The 24,497-nt window shown below is 48.8% G+C and overlaps 1 protein-coding gene across 4 annotated transcripts in view; it reads right to left on the bottom strand.

Moving 5' to 3' along the window:
• ARHGAP22 (Rho GTPase activating protein 22) overlaps nucleotides 1-18,642 on the bottom strand; it is a 176,917-nt gene extending 158,275 nt beyond the window's left edge. For 3 of the 4 annotated variants that reach the window (XM_047826404.1, XM_047826403.1, XM_047826401.1), the window contains exons 1-2: nucleotides 18,394-18,633; nucleotides 14,595-14,756 (exon numbers count right to left, since the gene is read on the bottom strand). In XM_047826404.1, coding sequence (XP_047682360.1) covers nucleotides 14,595-14,643 — 49 coding nt within the window. In that variant the 5' untranslated portion in view covers nucleotides 14,644-14,756; nucleotides 18,394-18,633. Of the gene's footprint in view, nucleotides 1-14,594; nucleotides 14,757-18,393 lie in introns of all 4 variants that reach the window. The other variant, XM_047826407.1, reaches the window with a different exon arrangement.
• Nucleotides 18,643-24,497: the final 5,855 nt, after the last annotated feature.

The following is a 24,497-nucleotide window of genomic DNA, read 5'->3' on the forward strand; positions in this document are numbered from 1 at the left end:
GGCGCCTGGTGGCTCAGTTGGTTAAGTGTCTGACTCTTGATTTCAGCTCAGGTCATGATCTCAGGGTTCACTGACAGTGCAGAGCCTGCCTGGGATTCTCTCTCTCCCTCTCTCTCTGTCCTTCCCTGCTTGTGCTTCCTCTCTCTCTCTCAAAATAAATAAATAAATAAACATCAAAAACTCACAAAAAAAATGTTGCTTCTCTGTAAATAAGGTTGATTCGAACTAATTTGGATGTAAACTTGGAGGTAATTTGGATGTAAAAAAATAAACAACAAAATTAAAAAAATAAATAAGGTTGATTCTCAGGTAATCACACCTGAGCCATTGTGTTGAGAGAAGTGTAGGAGAAATATCCACACAAAGCACATGATGTTTTGTGACCGTCATGCTCTTCTGGTATCTGGTCACCAGAGGTCTTTTAGAAGGAGTCAGTCCAGGGAGGCCTTCGGGGTCATGGAAATTACTTAGACTTTAGGTCCAGGAGACCTGAGTGCAAATTCATCGCCATGCCAATGGGTAGCTCTGGGAACTGGGATCAGTGGCTTGTGTTCGCTGAGCCTCAGCTCCCTCGTATGTAAAACAGGGACAACAGGGCTGTGGGGAAGTTAGACGACACAGAGGAAGTCCTGCGAACGAGCCCCTTTTCCATGACTCACCCCTTCACAGCAGGGATGAACATGTTATGATCAAATCACATTTATGAGCTCACACGGTGGAGCAGGGTCTGCCAGCGTGAACTTTGGTGGAGCTGAGGGCTGGGCTGTGGCCTAACGGAGGTCATGCAGGGAGTCTGGGTGGGGCTGAGATCGAAGTCCAGGTCCATCTGTCTCTGGGACTTACATCCTCATCATAACTCAACACTGCCACCAGGGCACGTTGCAGTGCATCAAATGGCTTCAGAAATACGCACTTGCTATTTGCAATATGCTCAAGTTAAGGGCCATTCCTTCCGGTGCTGTTATTTTGCATTTCCACTGTGAAGTGCTTTCCTAACTTTCCTTCGGCTTAAAGATGGCTGATTTTAGCAGGAATTAGGCCAGATGGTGCACTCACCCAGGAAGGCTTTGCTGGGCCTTCCTTCTGGCTCAGGCCAGACAGGGGAGAGAAGCTCTCGTTGTGCCTCAGCTTCAAGGCTCCCAGGAGGTAGTCTCTGCTCTACACCTAACCGCACTCAGCCACCCAGGGTCCTAGCAAAGGAGAGGATTTATACATGCACAGCATGTCACCTAAAACAGAAAGTGCTTCCCCAAATGCTTGGCTTACCTCTAGGAAATCTAGCCTCAGGAGAGACCCAGGAAAATGAGCATCCAATACTTAGAAGCAGCCGTGTCCCTCCTGTGGTAGATTGATTGCAAAAATCTCCCAAATTCCTCAGCCCTCTCTGTATCCGTGAGAGACACGTGGCTCCATCACCCCAGATTTTTCCCTAGCGGATAGCCAGCAACCACCACAAAAGTGAGCGAGGCCATCCTTAACCAGCACCCCCACCATGGACTCCCCATCCCCTGAGCACAGAAGACTGTGAAGGCCAGGAGAGCTTGACCCATCAGCAAGAATAATTGCTTACTCTTCGAAGCTACTGAGTTTTACTGTTTGTTATACCGCAACAGCTAACCCCTCCTGCCCCCAAATTGCACCCAGTTCTAACACAGACTGTCCAACTAGGTCTGCTTGGTTCTGAACTTCTTATGCCTTGATTCCAGCCCAGGAGTCCTGACAGGGTGTTGGTGAGAAACAGGCTGGGTTTGAATCCTGACAAACCTACTCTCACCCACCAAGTCTTAGCCTCTCAGATCCTCCTTGGGATGAACGGATCCTCCTTGGGATCCTCCTTGGGATGATCCTCCTTGGGATGAGCAGCCCTCAGTGCTATTATGAAGACTTGGGAAGAAACAGATGAAGCTTAACATTGAGTACATTTTCTGTTTTTTTTTTTTTAACTTTTTAAACGTTTATTTATTATTGAGAGACAGGGAGAGACAGAGAGTGAGCAGGGGAGGGGCAGAGAGAGAGGGAGCCATAGAATCTGAAGCAGGTTCTAGGCTCTGAGCTGTCAGCATAGACCCTGACCTGAGTCTCAAACCCATGAACCGTGAGATCATGACCTGAGCGGAAGTTGGACGCTTAACCGACTGAGCCACCCAGGCGCCCCAACATTGAGTACATTTTCAATAAATGGTAGCTGCTGGGAAGTGTTCAAAGTTGATCTCAGTCACCAGTGGCCAATGATTTGGTCAATTGTGTCTATGTCATAAAACCTCCATGAAATCTGCACCCCCCCCCCCCCCCCCCCCCCCCGCCAATGACAAAGTTCACAGAGCTTCTGGCTTGGAGATGTTGGGATGGTGGCACACCCGGAGAGGACATGGTTGCTCCGGGTGTCCCCCACCTTCACCCCATACCTTGGCTATGCATCTCTTCCCGTTGGGCTGCCCCTCAATTGTACCTTTTACAACAAACCAGTAACAGTAAGCCAAGTATTTTCGTGAGTTCTCTGAGCCATTTGAGTAATCATCAAAACTGAGAAGGGGCTCATGTGAATCCCTGAATTCATAGTCAAGCTGGACAGAAGTGCCTGGACAAGCCATTTGCAACTAGTGTCTGAAGTGGGGGCAGTTTTGTGGGACTGAGTCCTTAGCCTGCGGGATCTGTGCTAATTCTGGGCAGCTAGTATCAGAATTGAGTTGAGTTGAATTGAATTGAATTGAATTGAATTGTTTTGATACCCAGTTGGTGTCAGAGAATCAGAGAGGGTAAGACAGATATCCAAGGCCGTTTTCCTTCCTCTAGATGTGAACCCTCAAGGCCAGGGCCTGTCACATTCTCTCCTGGGCCTATGCCCAGGACAGGGTTTGGGAGAGGGCAAAGAACCAGACATAGGGCAGGGGCTCTGGTCTATCCCAGGGCAGGGCAGTGGGGAGCATCTCAGGTCTGTGTCCATGGCATTTTTCTCCTCTCCCCACATTTTCAATTTTGGATATCAATCTCTGCCAATATCCCAAGGGACTTACAAGATCCCAAATCTGTAATTCTGCACATACAGTGTAAGAACCCCCTGGCGGGCCTGGGCATTTGGGCTCTGCTGACAGTGTACAAGGCTTAAGAGGTGCAGGAGGCTTCATTCAGGGCATGCTCTACGGTCTGGGCCTGGGGCTGGCCCAGCCTGGGAGAAGGACATGTCTGTCATTTGCAGAAAGGTACTGTCTAGCCTCAGGGCCCTGGCCCTATACTGTGTGTTGCCTGGAGCATCAATCCCAAGGCAAAGGCTTGAACACAGTACTCTATGATTCAAAGAAAGGGGCAATGACCAGATGAGGCAGCCGGGGACTGACATGAGGCCCATTTCTCCTGCTTGCAGTGGGCATGTGAATCTGGCCTGACTACTCTGTTCAGGATGGCCCTCAATGCACTCATACATGCACACATACGTGTCCCAGCCATGCACTCATACAGTCTCAGAGCCAGCCCTGACAGCAAGGCGACGCCGTCCCCAGTTACCATTTGCTGAGCACGTACCATGCACCAAGCCCTGATATTATGGTTCACACATATTACCCTCCAAAGATGTTTTAATTCCTGTTTTAGGAGGAAAGAAAGGCCCGGAGGTGGTAAATATGTGTTCAAGGCCACCAGCGAGCGGGGGCTAAGCTGCTATCTCAACCCCAACCTGCTGAGGTATCTAACACCAGGTGGCTCTGTCCCTTTCTAGGGCCAAGGACTAGGCACAGGAGTCTTGCCAGATGGTACCTATGTGATGGAGCTGACTGCTTATTCTGTTGGCTCCACCTTCCACCCCTGGGGTCTCCAAACCACAGAGAGGCCCAGAAATCTGCTTTCAAGGCCTCTGATTCCTCATGGTGACCCCTGTTAGCAAACTGGAAGGATAAAGACTTCCGGAAGTCATCAAATCACGGACTCAGTAATATCAGTTAAAGCATATTCATAACCAACAGGAATTCATCACAGAATGGGCTTCAACCCCTCCTCATTCTCCATGCAGCCCCCTGGAGTTACTTTCTTTGGTACAGGTAAGAGGTGGGGACAACAGTCATATGTCTCACAGGGGAGGGACAGAGCTCGCGTTGCCATCCATCAACCCCGGGGAGTCTGAGTGGAGAGAGGAATGCCACCCTCCAGAGGCAGCTGTGGCCCAATGACCGGACTCAGGGAAGAGTACACCGCACGGCCCTGACCCAGCACATCGGCCTCTGGGGGTGTATCCTTCAAATTCGTCACCTTGTAGAGAAAAGTGCATTCACGGCCTAGTTTATACCAGTGGGAATCTAGAGATGGCCTGTAGTGGGTTCTGCTACACAACCCAGACGCCCCGAGGACTGATAGGCAGCCCTCAGCCTCTCCCTGTGGTGGAGATTTCCTCACTGCCTACCTAAGGTACCTCCCTTCCTGGGGGCAGCCGCCTCTGATGGCTGCTCAGTGTGGGTATGAAGGCCTGGCCTTCTCGCCCCAAGTGAGCACAGAGCTTGAGGTCCACCCGAGCCTCAGCTGAGTGGGCAGCTGACCGACGCCCTGTTGTACTTATGTCACAATCCAGCCTCCCCCTCAGCTCGGTCCTGCTTGCTGACTCCCCCACAGCCTTGGCCCAGTGAACTTCCTCCATGCTGGTCCCTGCCTCAGAGCCACTGGACATAACTCATGGTATAGTCATAAAGTCCTTAACATACTCATTGGAGTTATTTTACATCCCCCGCCTTACTTTTTATTTATTTATTTTTTAATGTTTATTTATTTTTGAGAGAGACAGAGAGAGACACAGAGCATGAGAGGGGGAGGGGCAGAGAGAAAGAGGGAGACCCAGAATCTGAAGCAGGCTCCAGGCGCTGAGCTGTCAGCACAGAGCCCGATGCAGGGCTCGAATCCATGAACTGTGAGATCGTGACCTGAGCTGAAGCCGGACGCTTAGCAACTGAGTCACCCAGGCTCCCCCAAATCCCCTTCCTGACAATTCCAAAATCTCTGCCATGGCTGAGTCTGATTCTGATACTTGGCTAGAGCTGCCTGGGGCTGGGTATTTACTTTCTCTTGGTCAGTTAGGCTCTAATAACACCCCATCGGTTTGGGCTCTGATTGACTAGTTTCTTCTGAGGTCAGGCCTTGTTAAGAACAGAGCACTCTCCTGGGGCACCTGGGTGGGCTCAGTGGGTTGAGTGTCTGACTCTTGGTTTCGGGTCAGGTTATGATCTCACAGTTTGTGAGTTCGAGCCCCATATTGGACCCTGCACTGATGGCACGGAGCCTGCTTGGGATTCTCTCTCTCTTTCCCTCTCTCTCGGTTCCTCCCCCACTTGTGTTCTCTCTCAAAATAAACAAATAAACTTAAAAAAAACAAAAAGAACAGAGCACTCTGGTGTATTTCAAAAATGGTTCCTTTTCCTCTCCTCCTGCTGACATTTACTGTGGGAACCTGGTCAAACTCTTGGTGGTAAATCTCAAGATACTGTGGGACTCTCCTAATGATTGGGTTTCCCCTGGAGCTCTTAACTCTCAGTTTTCCACACCGAACCTCCAGCAATTCATCAGTTACACTGCAGGTTTTGCTTCGCTGGCCCTGGTTCCCAGGGCAGCTTCCTATTACATGTGAATCCCTGCTGTAGTAAGTGGTGACTCCCTGTGCTTGCCTGTCTGTCCCCAATCTTGGAGGTAGTGGTTTGCCCTGTGTCCTCCCTTCTCTTATGGATCCGAGAAGAGTTGCTGATTTTTCAATGTTTAGCTGGTACCTGGTCTTAGGACAGAGTGGTGAGACTTCCAAGCTCCTTACATATGCAACCATCTAATACTTATTTATTTATTATTTATTTATTTATTTAGTTTATCTCTTTAGGCTTTTTTTTTTCTTACTTTTTAAGCATGCTTTGTAATTTTTGGTTGGAAGCCATACCTAATGTATTGAGCAACAGAAACTGAAGTAAATAGATCTTAGTTTGAGGTTTTATGTTAACTTGGCCGGGCGCTGTGCTGTGATTAACGTTTATCATATCTTTAGGTGCCAGAGGCTTCCATTTTTCTAGCTTCCTTATTTTCTTTTCTTCTCTACTGTCTTTAGGTTTCCCTAAGAACTCCTTCCTAAATAGATCCTGTGTCTTACGGCTCTTTCAGTTGCGACACGTGGCTATACTTGAGCCCTGCTGATGTGTTGGGAAGGTGTGAGGAGGAGAAGCATTTTATAATCTTGTCTAATCATCAGTCTTTTTGTGGGCCTGAGTCCCTGGGCTATGACCCTCAGAACTATTAAATAGGCCACTCTTCCCCTCCCCCGCCGGTGAGAGGGAAGTCTAGAGGAAGCTGGAGTTGGCAAACAAACTTCTAGAGGAAGTTGGAGTTGGAAGGACTAGTTGGAGTCCTTCCACTAGGCCGCTGTGGCTCTGGTGAGATGTTTTACTTGGAGGGCAGGACTTTCTTATGGGTAACATTCTAGTCATATTGCCAAGTGGTTACTTTTCCCTTTCCCCTGTCCAAAACATACAGGAATTTTTCTTGATTCTTCATCTTGAGACTCTGGTGCAGTTCCTGGAGGCAAAACCCATGAAAGTGTTCTCCTCTCCCCCTCCCTGCTAATTCTGGGCTTCCAGGAGTTTCTCACTCTCAAGCGAATCCACACTCAGCCTCCAGAAGTTAGTCAAATTTAGCATTTAAGTGTTCATACCAGATTATGATTCTAGTGGCTTCTGTGTCAGGTAGACTGATCTTGGCTGTTATTTTGCAAATTGCCTACGTCTTTAGATTTGAGGTGGTGGTTTGCCCTGTGACTTGAATTTTCTGACGGGTCTAAGAAAAATCATTGATTATAAGTCCATTTATAGTCTTCCTTGTTGTATGGGTGGGAGTGACAATTTCTACGCTCTTCCCATGTCAAACTTCATAGCTGCTGCAGAATGACTATTCTTTTTCACAAACAACTCCTACTGTACCTCCTACCTTCCTGTCTCTAGAAGATCCTGATTCACCTCCCAGAGTCCCTTGGTCCACATGGAAGACTTCGAAGAGCAGCTTCCTCTAGATCCCTCCATTAGATTATAACAAGTGATGAATGAGCTCCAGGAAGTGGGCATTTTTATCTGTTTTGTTACCAGCTGTATCCCCAGTGCCTAGAACAGTGCCTGGCACAATGATTGAGTGCTGAGTGGCCAAATGAACTACCAACCCTTCATTAGAGATCCCGTGAGTGAACTTCCCAGACTTGTCACCTTTAATGGCCCCAGCGAGCTTTCATCTCTATGACAGTCTGACTTTCTCTGGGATCCTCAGTTGACTGGTATTGGATTTGCATTCCCTGAATGCTGGAGAAATAAAATGGGGGTGCCTGACTCCAAGTATGGGGTCCTTGTGCCCCTACACAGAGTCTCCATCAGGCACAAGCTGGTCATTCTGCTTCTTTTCAAAAAATTACCAAAGGCAACAGCTCAGAGCCAGAGATTAACAACAGAATCCAATGGTTTGTCTGGACAGGAATTCTTATTCTTTCAGGAATTACCATGTGCCCTTCTTTGAAATCTGTTATGTATGTATTATGTATTTATGTATTTATTTAAGTACTTATTTATTTTATTAGGTGTGTAATCCTTATAAAGGATCCTTATAAAGGATCACAGTTCTGTGATATGGCCTACCATGATCTCCCCTACCCAAATGAAGAGATCATATAACCTGAATAAGCTCACAGAGTAAGTGGTGGACCTAGGATCTACATCCATGCCTGGCTTTCTCTAAGGACCAGCCTTATCTTTTCCAAATTGGGAAAATGATGTCAGTAGCAAGGTGGGAGGGTTGATTTTCCCTGTGTACTGGTAAGTTAGCCGGAACTGGATCATGACATGGGGCTAAAAGGAGGAGGGAGCAGAGATATGGGTAGAGGAGGAAAGACCATTTGTTAACTGAACACTGGGCAAAGCTGGTTTCAGGATGCCCTGACTGTGAGTTGGCATTTAGGGCAGCTCTCTGAAAGTCAAAGCCATGGGAAAGTCAAAGCCATGTTCATCTTCCCCTTCCTCCCGGGTCACCAGGATGCAGCTTTCTCCTATCCTTGCGTCCAGGGTCTATCTGGCAAGCAGTACAGCCAGCCATCTAACATGTTGAGAGAAGCCAGTTTGCACCACTAACCCAGTGCAGAGAGCTGGATGGGCACATTCCAAATTCAGGCAGGGGATCTGATGGCTGTGGCCAACGGTGTGGTCAATGTCCCTAAAGGTAGAGGTGCAGCTATGAATGAACACTAGAGACGGGCCAGCTCAGGTCTGGGTTGAGTCCAGCCTCTGCCATTCACTGGCTGTGTGCCTTTGGAAGTCAAGGAACTTCCTGAGCCTCAGCTTCCTTAACTGGCCAACAGGGGGCGCTGCTCTGCCTCCACAAAGCTGGGCAGCATTAAAGGAGACTGGAGGGGAGAAGGAGCTGCAGAGTGCAGAAAGGCCGAGAGCCCTCTCTGCGGTTTGCTAGTTTGCAATCATTCTCAGGGTCAGATCACTTCTCCCAGATGTGCAGAAACAGAAATCATCTGAAGAAAATGGCTCCCTAAGGAAAGCCTCTGACTCAGCCCCTACTTGGTTCTGCTGCTGGGGGTGGGTAAGTGTGGGCTTCCGCTTGGCTCCCCAGCGGGCAGTGTGTCTGGCAAAGCTTCTGTCTAGACGTTCGCCAGGGGTTTTGCCCAGCCTCTCTCTCCAGCCTCCTTGTTCCTGGGGCACAGAGGCCTCAGGGTTGCCAGCTTGCAGCCCAGGACAACAAGAGGGCTCTTTCCTGATATTATGGGATAAACTGTATCCACCCTCCCCACCCCAAGTTCATATACTGAATTCCTAACCCCTAGCACCTCAGAATGTGACTGTATTTGGAGATAGGATCTTTAAGGAGGGGTTTAAGTTGAAATGAAGTCATTAGATTGGGTTCTAATCCAACATAACTGGTTAGAAGAAATTAGGACAGAGACAGACATCTGCAAGCTAAGGAGAGAAGCCTCAGAAGGAACTAACCTCGCCAACACCTTCATCTTAGATTTCTAGTGTACATAATGATGAGAAAATAAGTTTCTGTTGTTTAAGCCACTCAGCCTGTGGTACTTTGTTATGGCAGCTAGAGCAAACTAACATACCTGCCTTTCCTCCTGACCGTGAGTGAGTGTGAGGGGTGAGGAGCAAGGAGAGACAGGTGCAGAGATGGACTGGTTGTCCAACCAAGGCCACAAGGCAGCTGTAACAATTATAAATATATACATGCTTGAGAGAGCCTCAAAATACATGAGGCAAACACTGACGGCAGACAGTTGAATAACAAGAGCTGGAGATCTCCATATCCCAGTCTCAATAACTGAGAGAACAACTAGACACGACATCAGCAATGAGACTGAAGGCTGGAATGACATGATCGACCCATGTGACCTCATTGCCATGTATAGGACACCCTTTACAATGGGTGCGGAATGTACGTTATTTTCAAGTAACATGGAACTTTCTTCAGGACAGGCCATTACACTAGGCCATCAAACAATAAATCGAATAATGTACATCCACACAATCAGAGTATCGTTCAGCTAAGAAGGAACAAACCACTGATACACACAAGAACATGAATGAACCTCAAAAACCTTATGCTAAGTGAAGGAATCCTCATGCAGAAGACCACATAATATAGAATTCCATTTCCATAAAGTGTCTCAAAAAGGCAAATTTATAAAGACAAAAGGCAGAGCAATGGTTCCCTTGGGCTGGGGCAGGAGTAAGGATTATTTGCAAATGTGCCCAAGGGAACTTTTTTGGGTGACAAAGATGTCCCAAAATTCGGTCATGGTGATGATTGTACAACTCTACAAATAGACTAAAAATCATTGAATTGTATACTTAGAATGGGTGAATTTTATCCTATGCAACCTACCCCTCCATAACGCTGTTAAATGCACAAACATATGAGATAGTAACAAATGATGTGAAGAAAAATAATGCAGGTAAGAAGAAGAGGAATGTCGGGGTGGGTGGCAAATAGTGCGGTCATTACTGCCGTTAGCCAAATACTGCCCATTCGCCCTTCTAGGTACGTCGTAGTACTATATTTCCTGGGACTCTTTATGGGTAGTTGGACAATGAGTTGACAATGAGTGTGGCATGCAGGACTTCCAGACCAAGGATTTTATTGCTGGCCTGAGACTTTTCTAGAGCTCAGTCGCTCCCTTTACCCCCTGGGCTGGCCACCTGCACCACGTGAGATCATTGTCTCATCAGCCTGGATCTTTGAGTCACTGTGATGGTCAGGCGACCCATGACTCAGTTACTGAATATCCTATCCTATCGGGACACAGACAGGTGGTCAGTTGAAGCCTTGAAAGAAGATGGCATTTGGGTCAAAGTCTGAAGGAGGTCAGTGTGTAAGTCACGTGGATGCCTGGGGGGAGGGGCACTTCAGAGAGAGGGCAGAGCACATGCAAAAACCTGGCACATCTGAGGAGTAGCAAGGAAGCCAGTATTGCTGGTTCCTAGCAAGTGGGGGACATGGGAGATGAAGTGATGGGTAATGGTGAGTCAGATGGAGTGCTGACACGGGAATCCACTGGGATGAGCTCAGCGAGTGACACTCATCAGATTTAGGCTTTAAGAGCCCCATTCCAGCTGCAGTATTAAGAAGAGACGGATGGGGGCGCCTGGGTGGCTCAGTGGGTTGAGTGTCCAACTTCGGCTCAGGTCATGATCTCAAGGTCTGTAAGTTTGAGCCCCGCGTCGGGCTCTGTGCTGACAGCTCAGAGCCTGGAGCCTGCTTCGGATTCTGTGTCTCCCTCTCTCTCCGCCCCTTCCCCGCTCAACTCTGTCTCTCTCTGTCTATCAAAAACAAATAAACATTAAAAAACAAATTTTAGGGGCGCCTGGGTAGTGCAGTCGGTTAAGCGTCCGACTTCAGCCAGGTCACGATCTCGCGGTCCGTGAGTTCGAGCCCCGCGTCGGGCTCTGGGCTGATGGCTCAGAGCCTGGAGCCTGTTTCCGATTCTTGTCTCCCTCTCTCTCTGCCCCTCCCCTGTTCATGCTCTGTCTCTCTCTGTCCCAAAAATAAATAAACGTTGAAAAAAAAAAAAAACAAATTTTAAGAAGAGACGGATGGGCTTCCGTGGTCAGGAAGACCAGTAAGGACGTCTTTGTAAGAATCTAGGTGACAGCTGACTTCATACCCTGCTGCCACATCAGTCTTCCTATAAATAATTCTTCTCCTGTTTTTTTTTTTTAATTTTTTTTCAACGTTTTTTTTATTTATTTTTGGGACAGAGAGAGACAGAGCATGAACAGGGGAGGGGCAGAGAGAGAGGGAGACACAGAATCGGAAACAGGCTCCAGGCTCCGAGCCATCAGCCCAGAGCCCGACGCGGCGGGGCTCGAACCCACGGACCGCGAGATCGTGACCTGGCTGAAGTCGGACGCTTAACCGACTGCGCCACCCAGGCGCCCCTTTCTTCTCCTGTTTTATTGGGATATAATTGGCACCCAGCACTGTATGGGTTTAAGGTGTACAACAAAACAGTTTGATTTACATCTATTGTGAAATGATCACTGCCATTTAGTTAACACCCACCATCTCATACAGCTACAAAAAGAGAAAATCATTCCTTATGATGATAACTCTTAGGCTCTACTCTCTTAACTTCTAAATATATCACTACAGTCATCACATTGTAATTCCAGCCCTCTTGTTTACTACCTGTTTATCTTATAACTGGAAATTTGTACGTTTTGACCACTTTCTCCCAATTACCCTTCCCCCACCAGCCCCACCTCCAGTAACCACAGATCTGATCTATTTTTCTTTGTTTTTGAAATTGCAAGTATAGTGACATATAATATTGTACATTTCAGGTGTCCTATAATTCTGATCCAAAGAGTCCTACGCTTACAACCTTCAATAGCTCCCTCTTGCCCATGAAAAAGAGTCTGACATAGTATGAAGCTATTTCTCCTCCACTGCTTCCCTCCCTATGATTTCAGTTCCCCTCTCTGAGTCTCCTATTCTCCCAGTGCACACTCTTGCCTCCCCATCTGGGTTCTTGTGGTTTCCTCACGTCCCCACCATCCACAGCAGGGAGGGGAGAGGTGATGTTTCAGAGAAAGACCAAGTGAGCAAAGCCCGAGTTGGGAGGATGCTGGAGAGGGTTGTGATGGACGATGGCCAGTCTAAGCTGCTCCCTGATCTTGGTCCTGAAGGTTAGCTTGTGGGCCAAGGAGCTGGGATCCTGAAGGGATGACCAGACTCAGAGCAGCCTTCCCTTTCCTTCTGGACTCTCTGGCTCAGCATGGGCAGAGGTTATCATCTTTCTGCCCACCGTGATTTGGACCCGCCATGGGGAGGAACCAGGGGGGTCAGCTAACTGGGGGAATCCAGCAGTCCGTGGGACAGAACTAGGCAGACCAGTGGGCAGCAGTGTGGGAAGCTGGGGAGCAAAGAGGCTGCAGGTGGTGAGAACGGGCAGGGTCATGCCACAGGAAACATTTACAAGTGGCGGAGCCGAGGGCGGTACTTATGGCTGGGTGACAGGTCTCCCCAAGTGGGAGACAATGTACTGGCTGGCCTCTGGTTTCCTGGTATATGGCAGGTCCTTGACCTGACAAAACTCTGGGCAGAGTGAAGAAATGTACAGCAGCACAACTTTACCCCGAAGGATCTTCCATTTGCCCCCCAGTCTCCCAATTTAATTTCAGTTAAAAGCAAGCTCCCGCTCCCAAATGGGCTCCTCCAGAATCTATGGTGAGAGAGAGAGGAGAGAGAAGGGGGAGAGTCAGAGAGAGAGACAGAGAGACAGAGAGAGACAGAAAGAGAAACAGAAAGGGAGAGAGACAGAAGGGTGGACCCAGAGAGACCAAGGATGAGAAGAAACTGCTTCCTCTGTACTGCCCAACTTTCCTCTTTTTCAGAAGCCTTCTACGGAACAGCATGGCTGGCCCGTTTTTTACAAAGCTGCCGAGCTGCTGGTGGCCACATAATGATTTTAAAATTAAGTCTAAAGGAATGAAGTACTGATATGTGTTCCCATGTGATCCATCTCAAAAACATCACTCTAGACACAAAAGGACACATGTTCTATGATTGCATTTATATGAAATATCCAGAATTGGGAAGTCCTAGAGATAGAGAGCGGATCAATGGTTGCCAGGGCTGGGGGAGGTGGGGAGCCTCTGCTTAGCTGGTATGGGGTTTTCTTTTTGGGTGGTGAAAATGCTTTGGAACTGGAGAGAGGTGAAAGCTGCACAACGTTGTGAATGTGTGAATCACCACTGAATTAACTGTTCGGTTTAAAATGGTTAATTTTGTTGTGTGAATTTCACTGCCATTAAAAATTTAGTTCTATCAGCTTCTTTAAATTCAGGTATCTCGTGCAATATCTCATTTTTTCCCCCCAAAGAATTATCATCTCTACTCTGAAGCTGGGGGGTGCGTATCTGCTATGCGGTGAAAATCTGGTGGCCAGAACCTTCCACAAAAAGCAAGTGACTTTTCCTTTCTAATCAGATGATGCTATAAACCCAGCTGAGAGGAAAGTACCTGGAGATTTTACAGCCCCCTAATGCGTTAGAACCAAACAGAATGAAGGGCTAATTTCAGCTGTTTCCCACTCCTATTGTAGAAAGGGAGACAGACGCAGGATGTTAAACATTATGAGAAGTGTCCCGTAGCACGCGTCCAGCCCAGAGTCAGATGCAGGCGACCTGGCTTTGTGACCACAGAGCTTGACTCCTCATCCCTACAAATATCCACTCAGACCCCAGCAAGGGCTGCTGTGTACGGTCTGAGGCCTCCCAAGCTTTGGTCTGGTGGTTCCTTGGCCCTGGCTGCTTATGAGTTTCACCTGGGAATTAAAAAATACGCTGATGTCTGGAACCCACTCCAGACCAGTCTCCGAGTATTTAAAAATACCTGTGGATTTTTAAAAGCTCCTTCATGAGTCTAACATACAGCAAGGTTGAAGACCACTGTCTGCATTTCTGCCTCTAGTATCTGGGATTTCAAGCATCATCTGATGAAGGTGTCCAGGTCTAGGGAACATGGAACACCATTGCACAGCGACCCAACAAGCACCCGCGTGATCCCCCCAAGAAGCATCTGCACGACCACCCACACAGCACCTGCATGTGACCCCCCCGAGAGTTGTTTCACTTGGCCTAAGTCACCTCCTGCCACTTTAATGGGGGCTACTGAACCATCTCATCGTTTCTGAATTAACTGCTTGGCTGGACTGCTTCCAAGCAGGATGCACAGCTTTCCCTGTGAAGGACCTGCCTCTTGCCCCCTCCGTCTTTGGGCACCGTGGTCCTTACAGACTCTGAATGTCATCAGAGCTTTGAGTCACTGGAGTCAAATCCCTGCAACAATCATGGTCATGTTGAAGGCTCTGTGTTTCAGGCAGACACAGAACAGCTCCCAAGTTCAGGGGTGAGGGCTGTGCCATCAGCCGGTGTCCAACCCTCGACCACAGATGCTCCTAGATACTTGCAGCCCACGAGGCCAAGACAGCTCCTCGAGTGACCCCATCTCTCAGCCTCAAGTGACCCCTATCTCTCAAACATGAAGCCCAGAGCAAAGGTAATCATACTCCACATAGAATAGAATAAAATTCTTACCGAAATATCTGGCTGCAAATGTTCTTTTGCTGGAAGCTGTCGGCAGCATAATGAAGCTGGCAGTCTATGTGCAAATTTCTTGTATATCCTTTTTATAAAGAACCAACCACATCCTCAAGCAGACAAGCTAATTCCTGTTTTCCAGTAACAGGAGATCAGCATCTATAGAAAAGAAATATATTTAGAATGCCCTTTATCTGGTGTTTTCTTGGATTTCAAACAAGAACCCTGGCTGTGAGGAATTAGTCCCTTAAATACGAGTGTACCCAGGGATCTTGGAATGGCCTTGGGCAAGTCACGGGACCTTGTGGGTGTTAGTTCCTCAAGTCTGTAAAATGGGAACAATAATGACAACTACCCCTCAGGGCAAGCGGAGCATCAACAAGATGATGGCAGTAAAATAGCAAAGCCCTTCACACGTCAGATGCTTTGCTCGATCTTTTCCATCAGCTGACCTGGATTCAAAAGGAGCTGTGTTTTTTCACGCAGCCTAGAAAATGCTACAAACAGCAACCTGCAGGTACGCAGTGTGGCTCTCATCTGGTGCGCACCACAGTCCTGTTCGTGGGGAGACTGAGGACGTGGTCCTCGTGCCCAGTCGGAGAGACAAACCCCCAAAGCACCCAGTGGCAGATCCTCAGCTCTGTGCTTTTGTTCAGTTTTTGTTCAGCAGCATCACTGCGCGGTTTACGTTTGTGGAAAATCGAAAAGAAAATCCCAGTTACAAAACAGCCAAGTGACATTCAGGCAGCCATCGACATCACTGATGCAGCCATCGACATCACTGACACGGTGGTCTTGGCCATCTCAGGGAAAGGCAGTTCCAAGGGGCGTTGTGATCCCATTTAAATACATACGGAGTTTATTCTCCATATTTATGAGGGTTGCTGGAGGGGTTGTGGGAGGGGGAATGGGCTAAATGGGCAAGGGGCACTAAGGAATCTACTCCTGAAATCATTATTGCACTATATGCCAACTAATTTGGATGCCAATTTTAAAAAATAAAAAAATAAAATGAAATACATATGGAGTTTACAGGGGCGAGGAGCAACCCCTAGAAGGACAGCTACCAGAATGTTCTTCCTAATCCCCTTCTTGTCTCCTTTGCTCTCCTGCCTCTGCAGGGTTGCGCTTGTATCGTGTTTGTGATCACAGAACCAATCCCTGTCATGCAGATAAAACAAGCGTGGCCCGCATTCATTGTGGGCAGATCCCTTCCACCCGCAGGATGCCGGAAAGCAGGGAGTCGGGCCATCATGGACACAGGAGGTGGAGGCAGGGCTGTGGGCTGCCAGATAGCACTGTCAGTAGGCTGCATCGGGACAGTGCCATCACGCTCCAGTCGTGGCCATCTGCGGGTAGTTCCAGCTGCTGTCATTCTCTAAGGGGAGCATAGGGACCGTACAGAGGAATTGCCAAGTGGTGCCTGTGGGGAGGGACCGGGAGCAGCTGGCAGCCACGAAGCCACACTGCTTGAAGAGAGCAGCAAAGCCCCAAACCCGAGGCTGGGGTGGAGCCCAGCCAAGGAGCTACAGGAGCAGAGTGGCAAGCAGAGAACTCTGGAGCTGGGACCCACCCCGGAGACCCTCAGGGACCCAGAGTGACATTTCTTTGTGTTCTCTTAGCACACAGGACTGGGAGGGTGACAGAGGGGAATGAAGAGTGACAGGAAGAAGCCCTTTGCATGACCTGGTGTAATAGGGGCTTTAGAATTAAAAACTCTGGGTCTGTGTCCAGGTTTTTTCTTTTTCTAGTAGTATGAATTTGGACATGCTACTGAAATAGGGTTACCAGATTTAGCAAATAAAAATACAGAATGCCCAGTTATATTTTTAGTGTAAGTAGGTTCCAAAATTGCATGGGACATAATATCTACTTTTATAGTATTAAAGGTATTCATTGTTGGTCTGAAATTCAGATTTAATGGAGTGTCCCATATTTTATCTGGCAACCTTATATTTATACCTTCTGAGTATCCATTATTATCTTTGGTCAAAAGAAAATAATCAAGTAAGAAACTTGCAGTTGTTGGAAACAAAAACAACAATTAAAATTGGCTTTAAAAATAAGGGCAGATTTATTGGCTCCTTTAGTGGGAAAGACCTTATAACATGGACTTCAGTCCTGGTTGGATCCAGCAGCTTGATAATGTCAACCAAGTCTGGTTCCCTCCCACCCTCAAGTTCCCCTGTTTGTTTCCTGGGGTATCTGTTTCATCCACACCAATTAGGAAACACCAAAGTTTCCTAATTATTAAAAATGCTGGATACCAGCTTTAGGAGCTAATATTTTCTCCTTCATGTCTAACAGGAAGAGAGAACATACCTTTTGGTGTCTCTCTTTGAAATGTGGGGAAGCTTCCCTTCCCTGCTTTTCCAAACATCTCTTGCCTCATGGCCTTGACTGGGCCATCAAATTCATCCTTGAATTAGTCCCGATGGCTGGGGAATGAGATGTACATATTGGCTAAACCAACCTGGTCTCATCCCAGGAGCTGGGTGGACTTGGCTTTCACAAGGTACCTGGGCTGGTATAGGAAAGGGACAGATGCTAGAATACATGCCAGGGCACTGTGACCAATGTGGGGAGAGGGGCTCCAAATACAGTGACTACTGCAGATTGCTGTAGGGATAGAATAGATGAGACTGACCTCATGTATGTGTGGGGGGGGGGGGCGGAGAAAGAGAGAGAGGGTGAGTAAAATGTTAGTTCTTCCCCTTGAACATGCTGATCACCCTTACTTTCTTTCTTGGCCTCTACCTTTCTCCTGGCCAGATGTAGGACCCAATCTCAGCTCTGCTATCACAGAGCAAAGAGGCCCTCCAGTGTGCTAAGCCTCTGTCCTGGCTGTGCCATGTGCCCTGGGCAGGACTCTCCCCTCACTGGCCCCCATCTACATCAGGGGTGTGTGTGTGTTGGGTGGGGGGCATGATTATACCAGGAGGGCTCTGGTTAGGGGGGTGACCTTCGCAGACCTCAGCCTGCAGTGAGGATGCCAAGGTTCCAGAGCGTGGGTGATTGCTTTGGGGGAAACACGGGTGGAAGGGCAGATAAGGTGGGCCTTGCCTGCCAGCCTGGGGGAGAGGGGAAGCAATCTCAGGGGCAGAGGGGACAGGAGAACTGCTCTCCAAGTACCCAGCCTAGCCCTTTCCTTCCCCTCACCCATCATTCTTGGCAGCAGTGTTCAAGGGCAGGCCACATCCCAGGTAAGCTCAGTACAGCTGGGGCACTGCCCCCACCCCACCCCCTTGCTGAGCAGCACAGCACAAGGCAGTCCAGGGGAGCCGGGGGATGACTCAGCCAGGAACAGTTTGGTTGGTTCCGGCCACACGGCCAACCGGCTCATTGTGGGAGAAGGTGCTGGGAGCACCGGGTCCTCCTGGACTCAGGCCAGGATGCCCTGCACGGGGCATGCCCCGACCGGCAAACGTTATTAATAATGACAACCGACACTCAGTAGGCACCGACTGTGGAGCAGATACATGAACCTGACAGTACGCCGAGGTGGACTTGTGAGTCACCCCATCACAACTGAACGTGGTGGAGGTGGGACATTCAGACCCACGGCGCTCGGGCCCTCGCTGCTCCCCCATCCTCTAGGGCGGCCGAATGGCCCCGCTGTCCTGCACTGGCCTGGGCACACGTTCACCTTGTGGCCCCTCGCTCATCCCCGGCAGCCTGGGGCTGCGCCTGCATGTGAGCCGTGAGAACGAGCACCCACCACCCGGCGGGCATCCGGGCCCAGGCAGGCAGACGTCCAGGAAAGCTGCCTGGGTGCTGCCGGCTGGGGTCTGCTCACCTGGGACCCGGGCCGGACACCTCCGTCTCCGCCGCCCTGGCTCCTGCTTGGGATCCTTCCTCTGGCACCGCCTGGAGGGAGCACTCGGGCTCCCTGCCCCCGCTGCTCACCCTGTGGCCATGGCCGTGGCCTTGGCCCTGCCCCCGGCCCCCCCATGTGACGAGCGGGCAGGGGAGGCGGGCAGGACCAGGAGGAAGCTGTCCCGGCCCAACATCATCAGTCAGATGCAGGCTCCCTGGCTCCTCGGTGCCTCTGGGGACGCTGCGTTGCTGGCGGTCCTTGGCCTGGTAAGAGCCTGCGGCTGCCCCGCCTGAGGAAGTCTTGCCCCGCCAGGCTCACCTCTGCCAGGAGGGGCTGCGGCAGGCCGGCCCAGGAGTGCACGCCCGCCAGGAGTTCGACTTGGTGCAGCGCGCCCCCTGGCGGGCACCAGCAGGCACAGCCTCACACTCCTGGGGCCTATGGCCTCACTCGCGGGGGGAGGGGGAGCCTCTCAGTGGCTCCCCCTCACCTTCTCTGGGGTCACATGTAGGTAGGGTGTGGTAGGGTGTGTAGATTTCCTGGGGATTTCGACACGGAGTCTTCCCGAATTCTGCACAGCTGGCCAGTCTTGTGTCTTCAGTATGGGCAGGAAGGTGGGGCTGTGGGGCTGGAGGTCATTAGCAGGGTAGGAACCCTCAGGTTGTGGGAGAGGGTAAAGAGGGGGTGGGGGCGATGGGGGTGGGGGAATCTGAGCCACTTTCCAAGAAACCAGCATGGCTTAAATCTCCCTATATCGTGCATTGGGAAACTGAGGTCGGAAAGGTTCAGTGAATTTTCTAAGGGGACAGATTACAAATGGCATTGCTGAGATTTGAAACCAAGGCCAGCTGATTAAACATCTTTTGAAAGCCAAGGCCAAGGGGAGAAATAGGAAGGTAGCCTTTAGTGACCTGGCCTCCCAGTGGGGCTCTGGTGGGCAGTTCCTTTCTCTGAGGCTGGGCCGGCCTCCCCCTCCCCAGGACTCAGTGTGGCCCTTTGCTCTTGGTCTCCCTGACCAAAGCAGGGTGGCTGGCCATCGACTGGTAGCCTTCAAAAGTCTGATCTGACATCTGGGCAGAGCTGGGGCTGGGGTGAGAGTCTCTGTCAGTCCAGTCTCAGGGAAGTGGTGATGGCAGAGGCAGGCCCATCCTCTACCCTAAAAACACTGCCCTTGGAGGCCCCTGGGAGTGGGGCAGGGTGGGCAGTGGTGGAGAGTGGTTGCTGGCAGAGGCGAGGAGGCACACACCCTGTTGCAAGGCCAGAGCTCAGGGCTCGTGAGAAGCGAGGTGTAGTGTGCTGTTCTTAGAGCCTGTCAGTCCCCACTGCTACCGTGGATGCAACTGGAAAGCAGCATTCTAGGCCTCCTTCGGGCATGCACTGTGGAAGGCGATTGCCTCCATCCAGGCTTGCTGGAGGAGGCGTGGGGGCTGCAATGGAAGGAGCGACGGCACTGGAGTCGAGCAAAGGTGGCTTTGACTCCTGCCTGGACGCCTCTTAGCTGGGTCACTGGTAAGTTTCACTGCCTCTCTGAGACCCATCCCCCATGACGGCAGTGGGGATTGAGTGAGGGCAAAGAAGGTAGCTAAGTGCTCTGGACCTGTCCTAATGGCAGTGATGCAGCTACACTTAACGGGAGACCAGGAAGCGCCTGTTACCTCCATCATCAGACGCAGCATTAGTAGGGCAGTGTTTTGTTCTCAAACTGGGTCTCCTGCCCATTTTTATAAATCCTGCACTTTAATTTACATTACATATTAAAAACGAAGCTGTTTTTATAAGGTGGGATGGTTACCGTATGATCAAACATTCCTAGGCGATCTCAGGGCCTGACTTTCCATTTGTGCTTACAATGGAATTGACAGCAAGAGAATGTGTGTGTCTTTAATGTTTATGTTGGGCTCTCGTGTACAGGGTCTCTGTGGGAGCCAGAAGCCGTACCATGGCTGCCTCTTGGGCCTTTTCTGGGGCCTCCCAGGGAACTGAGTGGGAACCCTCAGTCCTAGCCAGGAACCTGTCACCATCAGTGAACTGACTGGCTTCTGTGAAGTTAGAGTCCTGTGTAAGGGAAGCCCCCGGAAATCATGGTGGCCACAATGATCCTCTGGAGGCCTCTTATCAATGAGCTATTGAACCCCAGCGGTCGCAAATTCAGCCAGAACCACACTGTAGGTCACATTATATTAAGAATTCTTAGGGGACTTTTGGCTTGTTTTTAACATAGCAAAGTTTCGTTTTCCTAGTTGTTAGAAGTTATGAACATTGGAAGGATACATATTATTTTATGTACACAAATATTTAATTTGATTATGGAATCAGAGGATTGTTTCCTCCTTCTGAAGAGGACTTCCCATTACTGAATAGAAGAAATGCTAAACTAATTTTGTGTGTATATGTATATATATGTGTGTGTGTATATATATATATATATATATATATATGTATATATGTATATGTATATATCTCCTGACTGTAATTGGAAATTGTGGCCACACGATGGTGCTCTCAGCACACTACTTATGGTGTGTGTGTGTGTGTGTGTGTGTGTGTGTGTGTGTACATGCGCTTTCCAGCAGATCACTGCCATTGCTGAGGAAGTCCTTCTGAGGAGGGACTCTGTAGACCTCAGGGGGCTCAAAGGAATCACTTGTATAGTACCCATGGGAAACACATACTTCTGGGGAATTGGATGCTGGGACAAGGGTGAGGCTAGTGAGGCAGCCAGGGTGCAAATTTGAAGGAGGCAATGAATGCCTCACTTACTTCCCAGTGGTCCAGGACCTGGCCTACTGGGCTAAAATGAATGGTACAGGCCCTGGGGAATGGCTCCCTAAGGCCTTAGGGGAGAGGAAGATGCTTTGACCATGACCCTGGTCAGGTAGCGCTCACATAGCAGAGGCCTTAAGGCCCCTCATCTCTCCAGAGAGTGTGGCCAAGACAGTCAGATATACATTCTTGGAGAGGATGAGAGGAATGGGCAAGGTGCTGCTCCTCTGAAGTCCCGCTCTGAGTCAGAGGCCAGTGTGAGCATGGTGACCAGCCACAGAGAGGCTGGCGGGGTGTGGAAGCCTGCTCGCCTGTCTGCAGCTCGCCGGCCTCCGCCTTCCGCAGCTCCTGCCCGCCCTGCCACTCCCGCTGGGGTGGAAGAGGCCACAGTGGAGCAGCTGTACTCCAACAGAGGCATGGAGGTCCTTGTACCTGTGGCCGGTGGGGCTCTGCCTGGGCCTGGGTCCTTGCTATCACTAGTGACACTGAGAGAGTCAATGCAGCCTTCAGCATGGCCTCTGGAAGCTGTATAGAAAGCTGAGCTGCAAAGAAGGCCTGAGTGTCAGGTGTATAGGTGGGCGAAGAAATGGGCAGACATTTTGGTAAACCTAAATTATCATCGTATATAAAACAAATGAATTAAGGCAGGGGTGTGAAGAACAAGGTGGAGTGGGTATTGCATATGATGCAATATCTAATACGGAATATAATCACATGGAAGAGAAGAATGGGGGAGAATTAGAAGCTCCAGACTCCTGGGTACCTGGGGCTGTAACTCTAGATGAGCACGTCCCATAGAGATATCATGCGAGCCACACATGCAGTTAAAGTTTTTCTAGTAGTTATGTTGAAAAGGGGGACAGGAAATAGTTTAGTAATATATTTTGTTTAATACAATATAGGCAAAATATTATACATTTGACCCTTGAACAAGTGGGGGAGTTCAGGGTGCTGATGCCTCCCACAGTCAAAAATCTGCTTTCGACTCCTACAAATGTCACTACTAATAGCCTATTGTGGATTGAAAGCCTTACTGTTTACATAAACAGTCGATCAGCACATATTGTGTGTGCTATATATCTTATATACTTTATTCTTACAATAAAGGAAGCTAGACAAAAGAAAATGTTATTACGAAAATCATAAAGAAGAGAAAATACGTTTACAATACTGTATTGTATTTATCAAGAAACCCGTGTTGTTCAAAGGTCAACTGTCACTTCAACATGAGATCAACATCTTATTTTTGAAAAATTTTATACTCTTTCTGTACAAAGTCTTCCAAATCTGGTGTGTATTTTAACACTTATACTGCATCTCATTTTGGATGCTAAATTTCCATTAGAAAATTTTGATCTATTTAGATTTCACAAAATTTAGAGTTGAAAAAGACAATTTGCCTATCCAAATTGTTCCAAACATAGGAAAAACTTGCCAACAACTGGATTGTGTATCAGTTTTAAAATTAAGATGAACATTCATTAACATGAAAAATGTAATTGTTTATTGATCCCATTTCAAGCGTTCAGTAGTCAGAGGTGGCTGGTATCCCTGCTGTAATGAACAGCTCAGCTCTAGACTTTTCAAAGTCAAGTACACATGTTGAAATTTTAATAACAAGAATAGAAATAGAGTGTATAACTTCCAAACCAGTAGAGGGAGATAAAGACCGACAAAACAAAACAAAACAACCCAAGAAACTTAAAAAGTTCAACAGAAGGAAGAAAGGGAGGAAAAAAACTTAAAAATCATGGTAAACAGACATACAAAAGAAGGTAAAGAGTGGGTATAAACGTATCAGTGACCATAGTAAATATAAACAGATTAAGCTCATATATTAAAAAAATAGAGGTACTTAGGTTGGATTACAAAAAAATCAAATTATACCTGTTTGCCAAGAGACAGACCTAAAATATAAGAACACAGAAATATTGGAAACAGATGAATTGAAAATGATACACCGGCCAAAGAGTAGCTAAGAGAAAACTGCTTTTGTGATATTAGTAAAAGAGAAAATGGACTGAGGAAGAGCCTTCATGAGGATAAAGATTACTGTCAGTATAAGACAATAAAAAAAAATAATTCACAGAGATACAAAAGTCTTATACTATAAATACTCAAAAAAGCGTGGAAGGAAGGGAGCGCCTGGGTGGCTCAGTCAGTTAAGCATCTGACTCTTGATTTTGGCTCAGGTCATGATCTCACAGTTCACGGGTTCAAGCCCCTGAACTGTGTCAGATCCTCCCTGCTGTCAGATCCTCTGTCCTCCACTCTCTCTGCCCCTCTCCCTCTCATGCTCCCTCTCTCTCTCAAAAATAAATAAACATTAAAAAAAAAAAAGATAGGCCTGAACCTGCAAACCAAACCCATGACATTTGCTTTTTCTTTTGAGGATATAGGGCAAGAGATGTGGCTTCTGGACAGGGCTAGGCTAGCAAACAAATTATATTTATTTATTTATTTATTTATTTATTTATTTATTTATTTATTTTGTGTGTGAGAGAGAGAGGGTTCGAGCATGTGCAAGTGGGGAGTGGGGAGAGAGACAGAGAGAGAGAGAGAGAGAAAGAGAGAAAGAGAGAGAGAGCCCAAGCAGGCTCCCATGCTGTCAGTGAGGAGCCTATCACAGAGCTCACTGCGGGGCTGGGTCTCATGAACCATGAGCTCATAACCTGAGCTGAAACCAAGAGTGGAACTGACTGAGCCACCCAGGTGCCGCTAGCAAACAGATGTTTAAAGTCAAGGCCGTGGGTCCTGCTGGGCCAGCACTTTGTGTAAATCTCGAGGGACAGAGGCACTTGTTCTTTAACAGATTTTTGTTGTGTATGTTTGAGTGATTGTGGGCCCTGAAAGCATGGTGCCCGAGGCAGGGACCCCACTCCTTCCTGGACTCGTGGCCCTTTCTCTCAGTGCTCATGTAGGCACGTGGGTCCCTGTGTCTCCATGGCAATGAGCTGCCAGGGTCACACTTTCCTGTCCAGCAGAGACTGGCTGTCAGAGCTCATGGAGGCTGCCCTACTCACCTTGATCTCCATGAGCTCTGACAGCCAGTCTCTGCTGGACAGGAAGGGCATAGCACCCGGGTGCTGGGACGCAGGGAATCAGGAGCAGCAAGCTGAGCAGGCTTCTCTGAGGGCCCAGAGGGTGCCGAGTGCTGTGGTCACTCCCCACTGAGTAGAGCACAGCCTCCCTGTGGGGACACTCCCAGCTGGCTGCTCCTGGGGAAACAGCTGCAGCTGCACTTCTTCCAGGGCCGAGTGTCACTCTGAACAGAAACAGCAAGACTTCAGCTCACGCTGCTCCAGACCAGCTGAAGGTGGTGT

This window comes from Prionailurus viverrinus, chromosome D2 (assembly GCF_022837055.1).
Source record: "Prionailurus viverrinus isolate Anna chromosome D2, UM_Priviv_1.0, whole genome shotgun sequence".
NCBI lineage: Eukaryota > Metazoa > Chordata > Mammalia > Carnivora > Felidae > Prionailurus > Prionailurus viverrinus.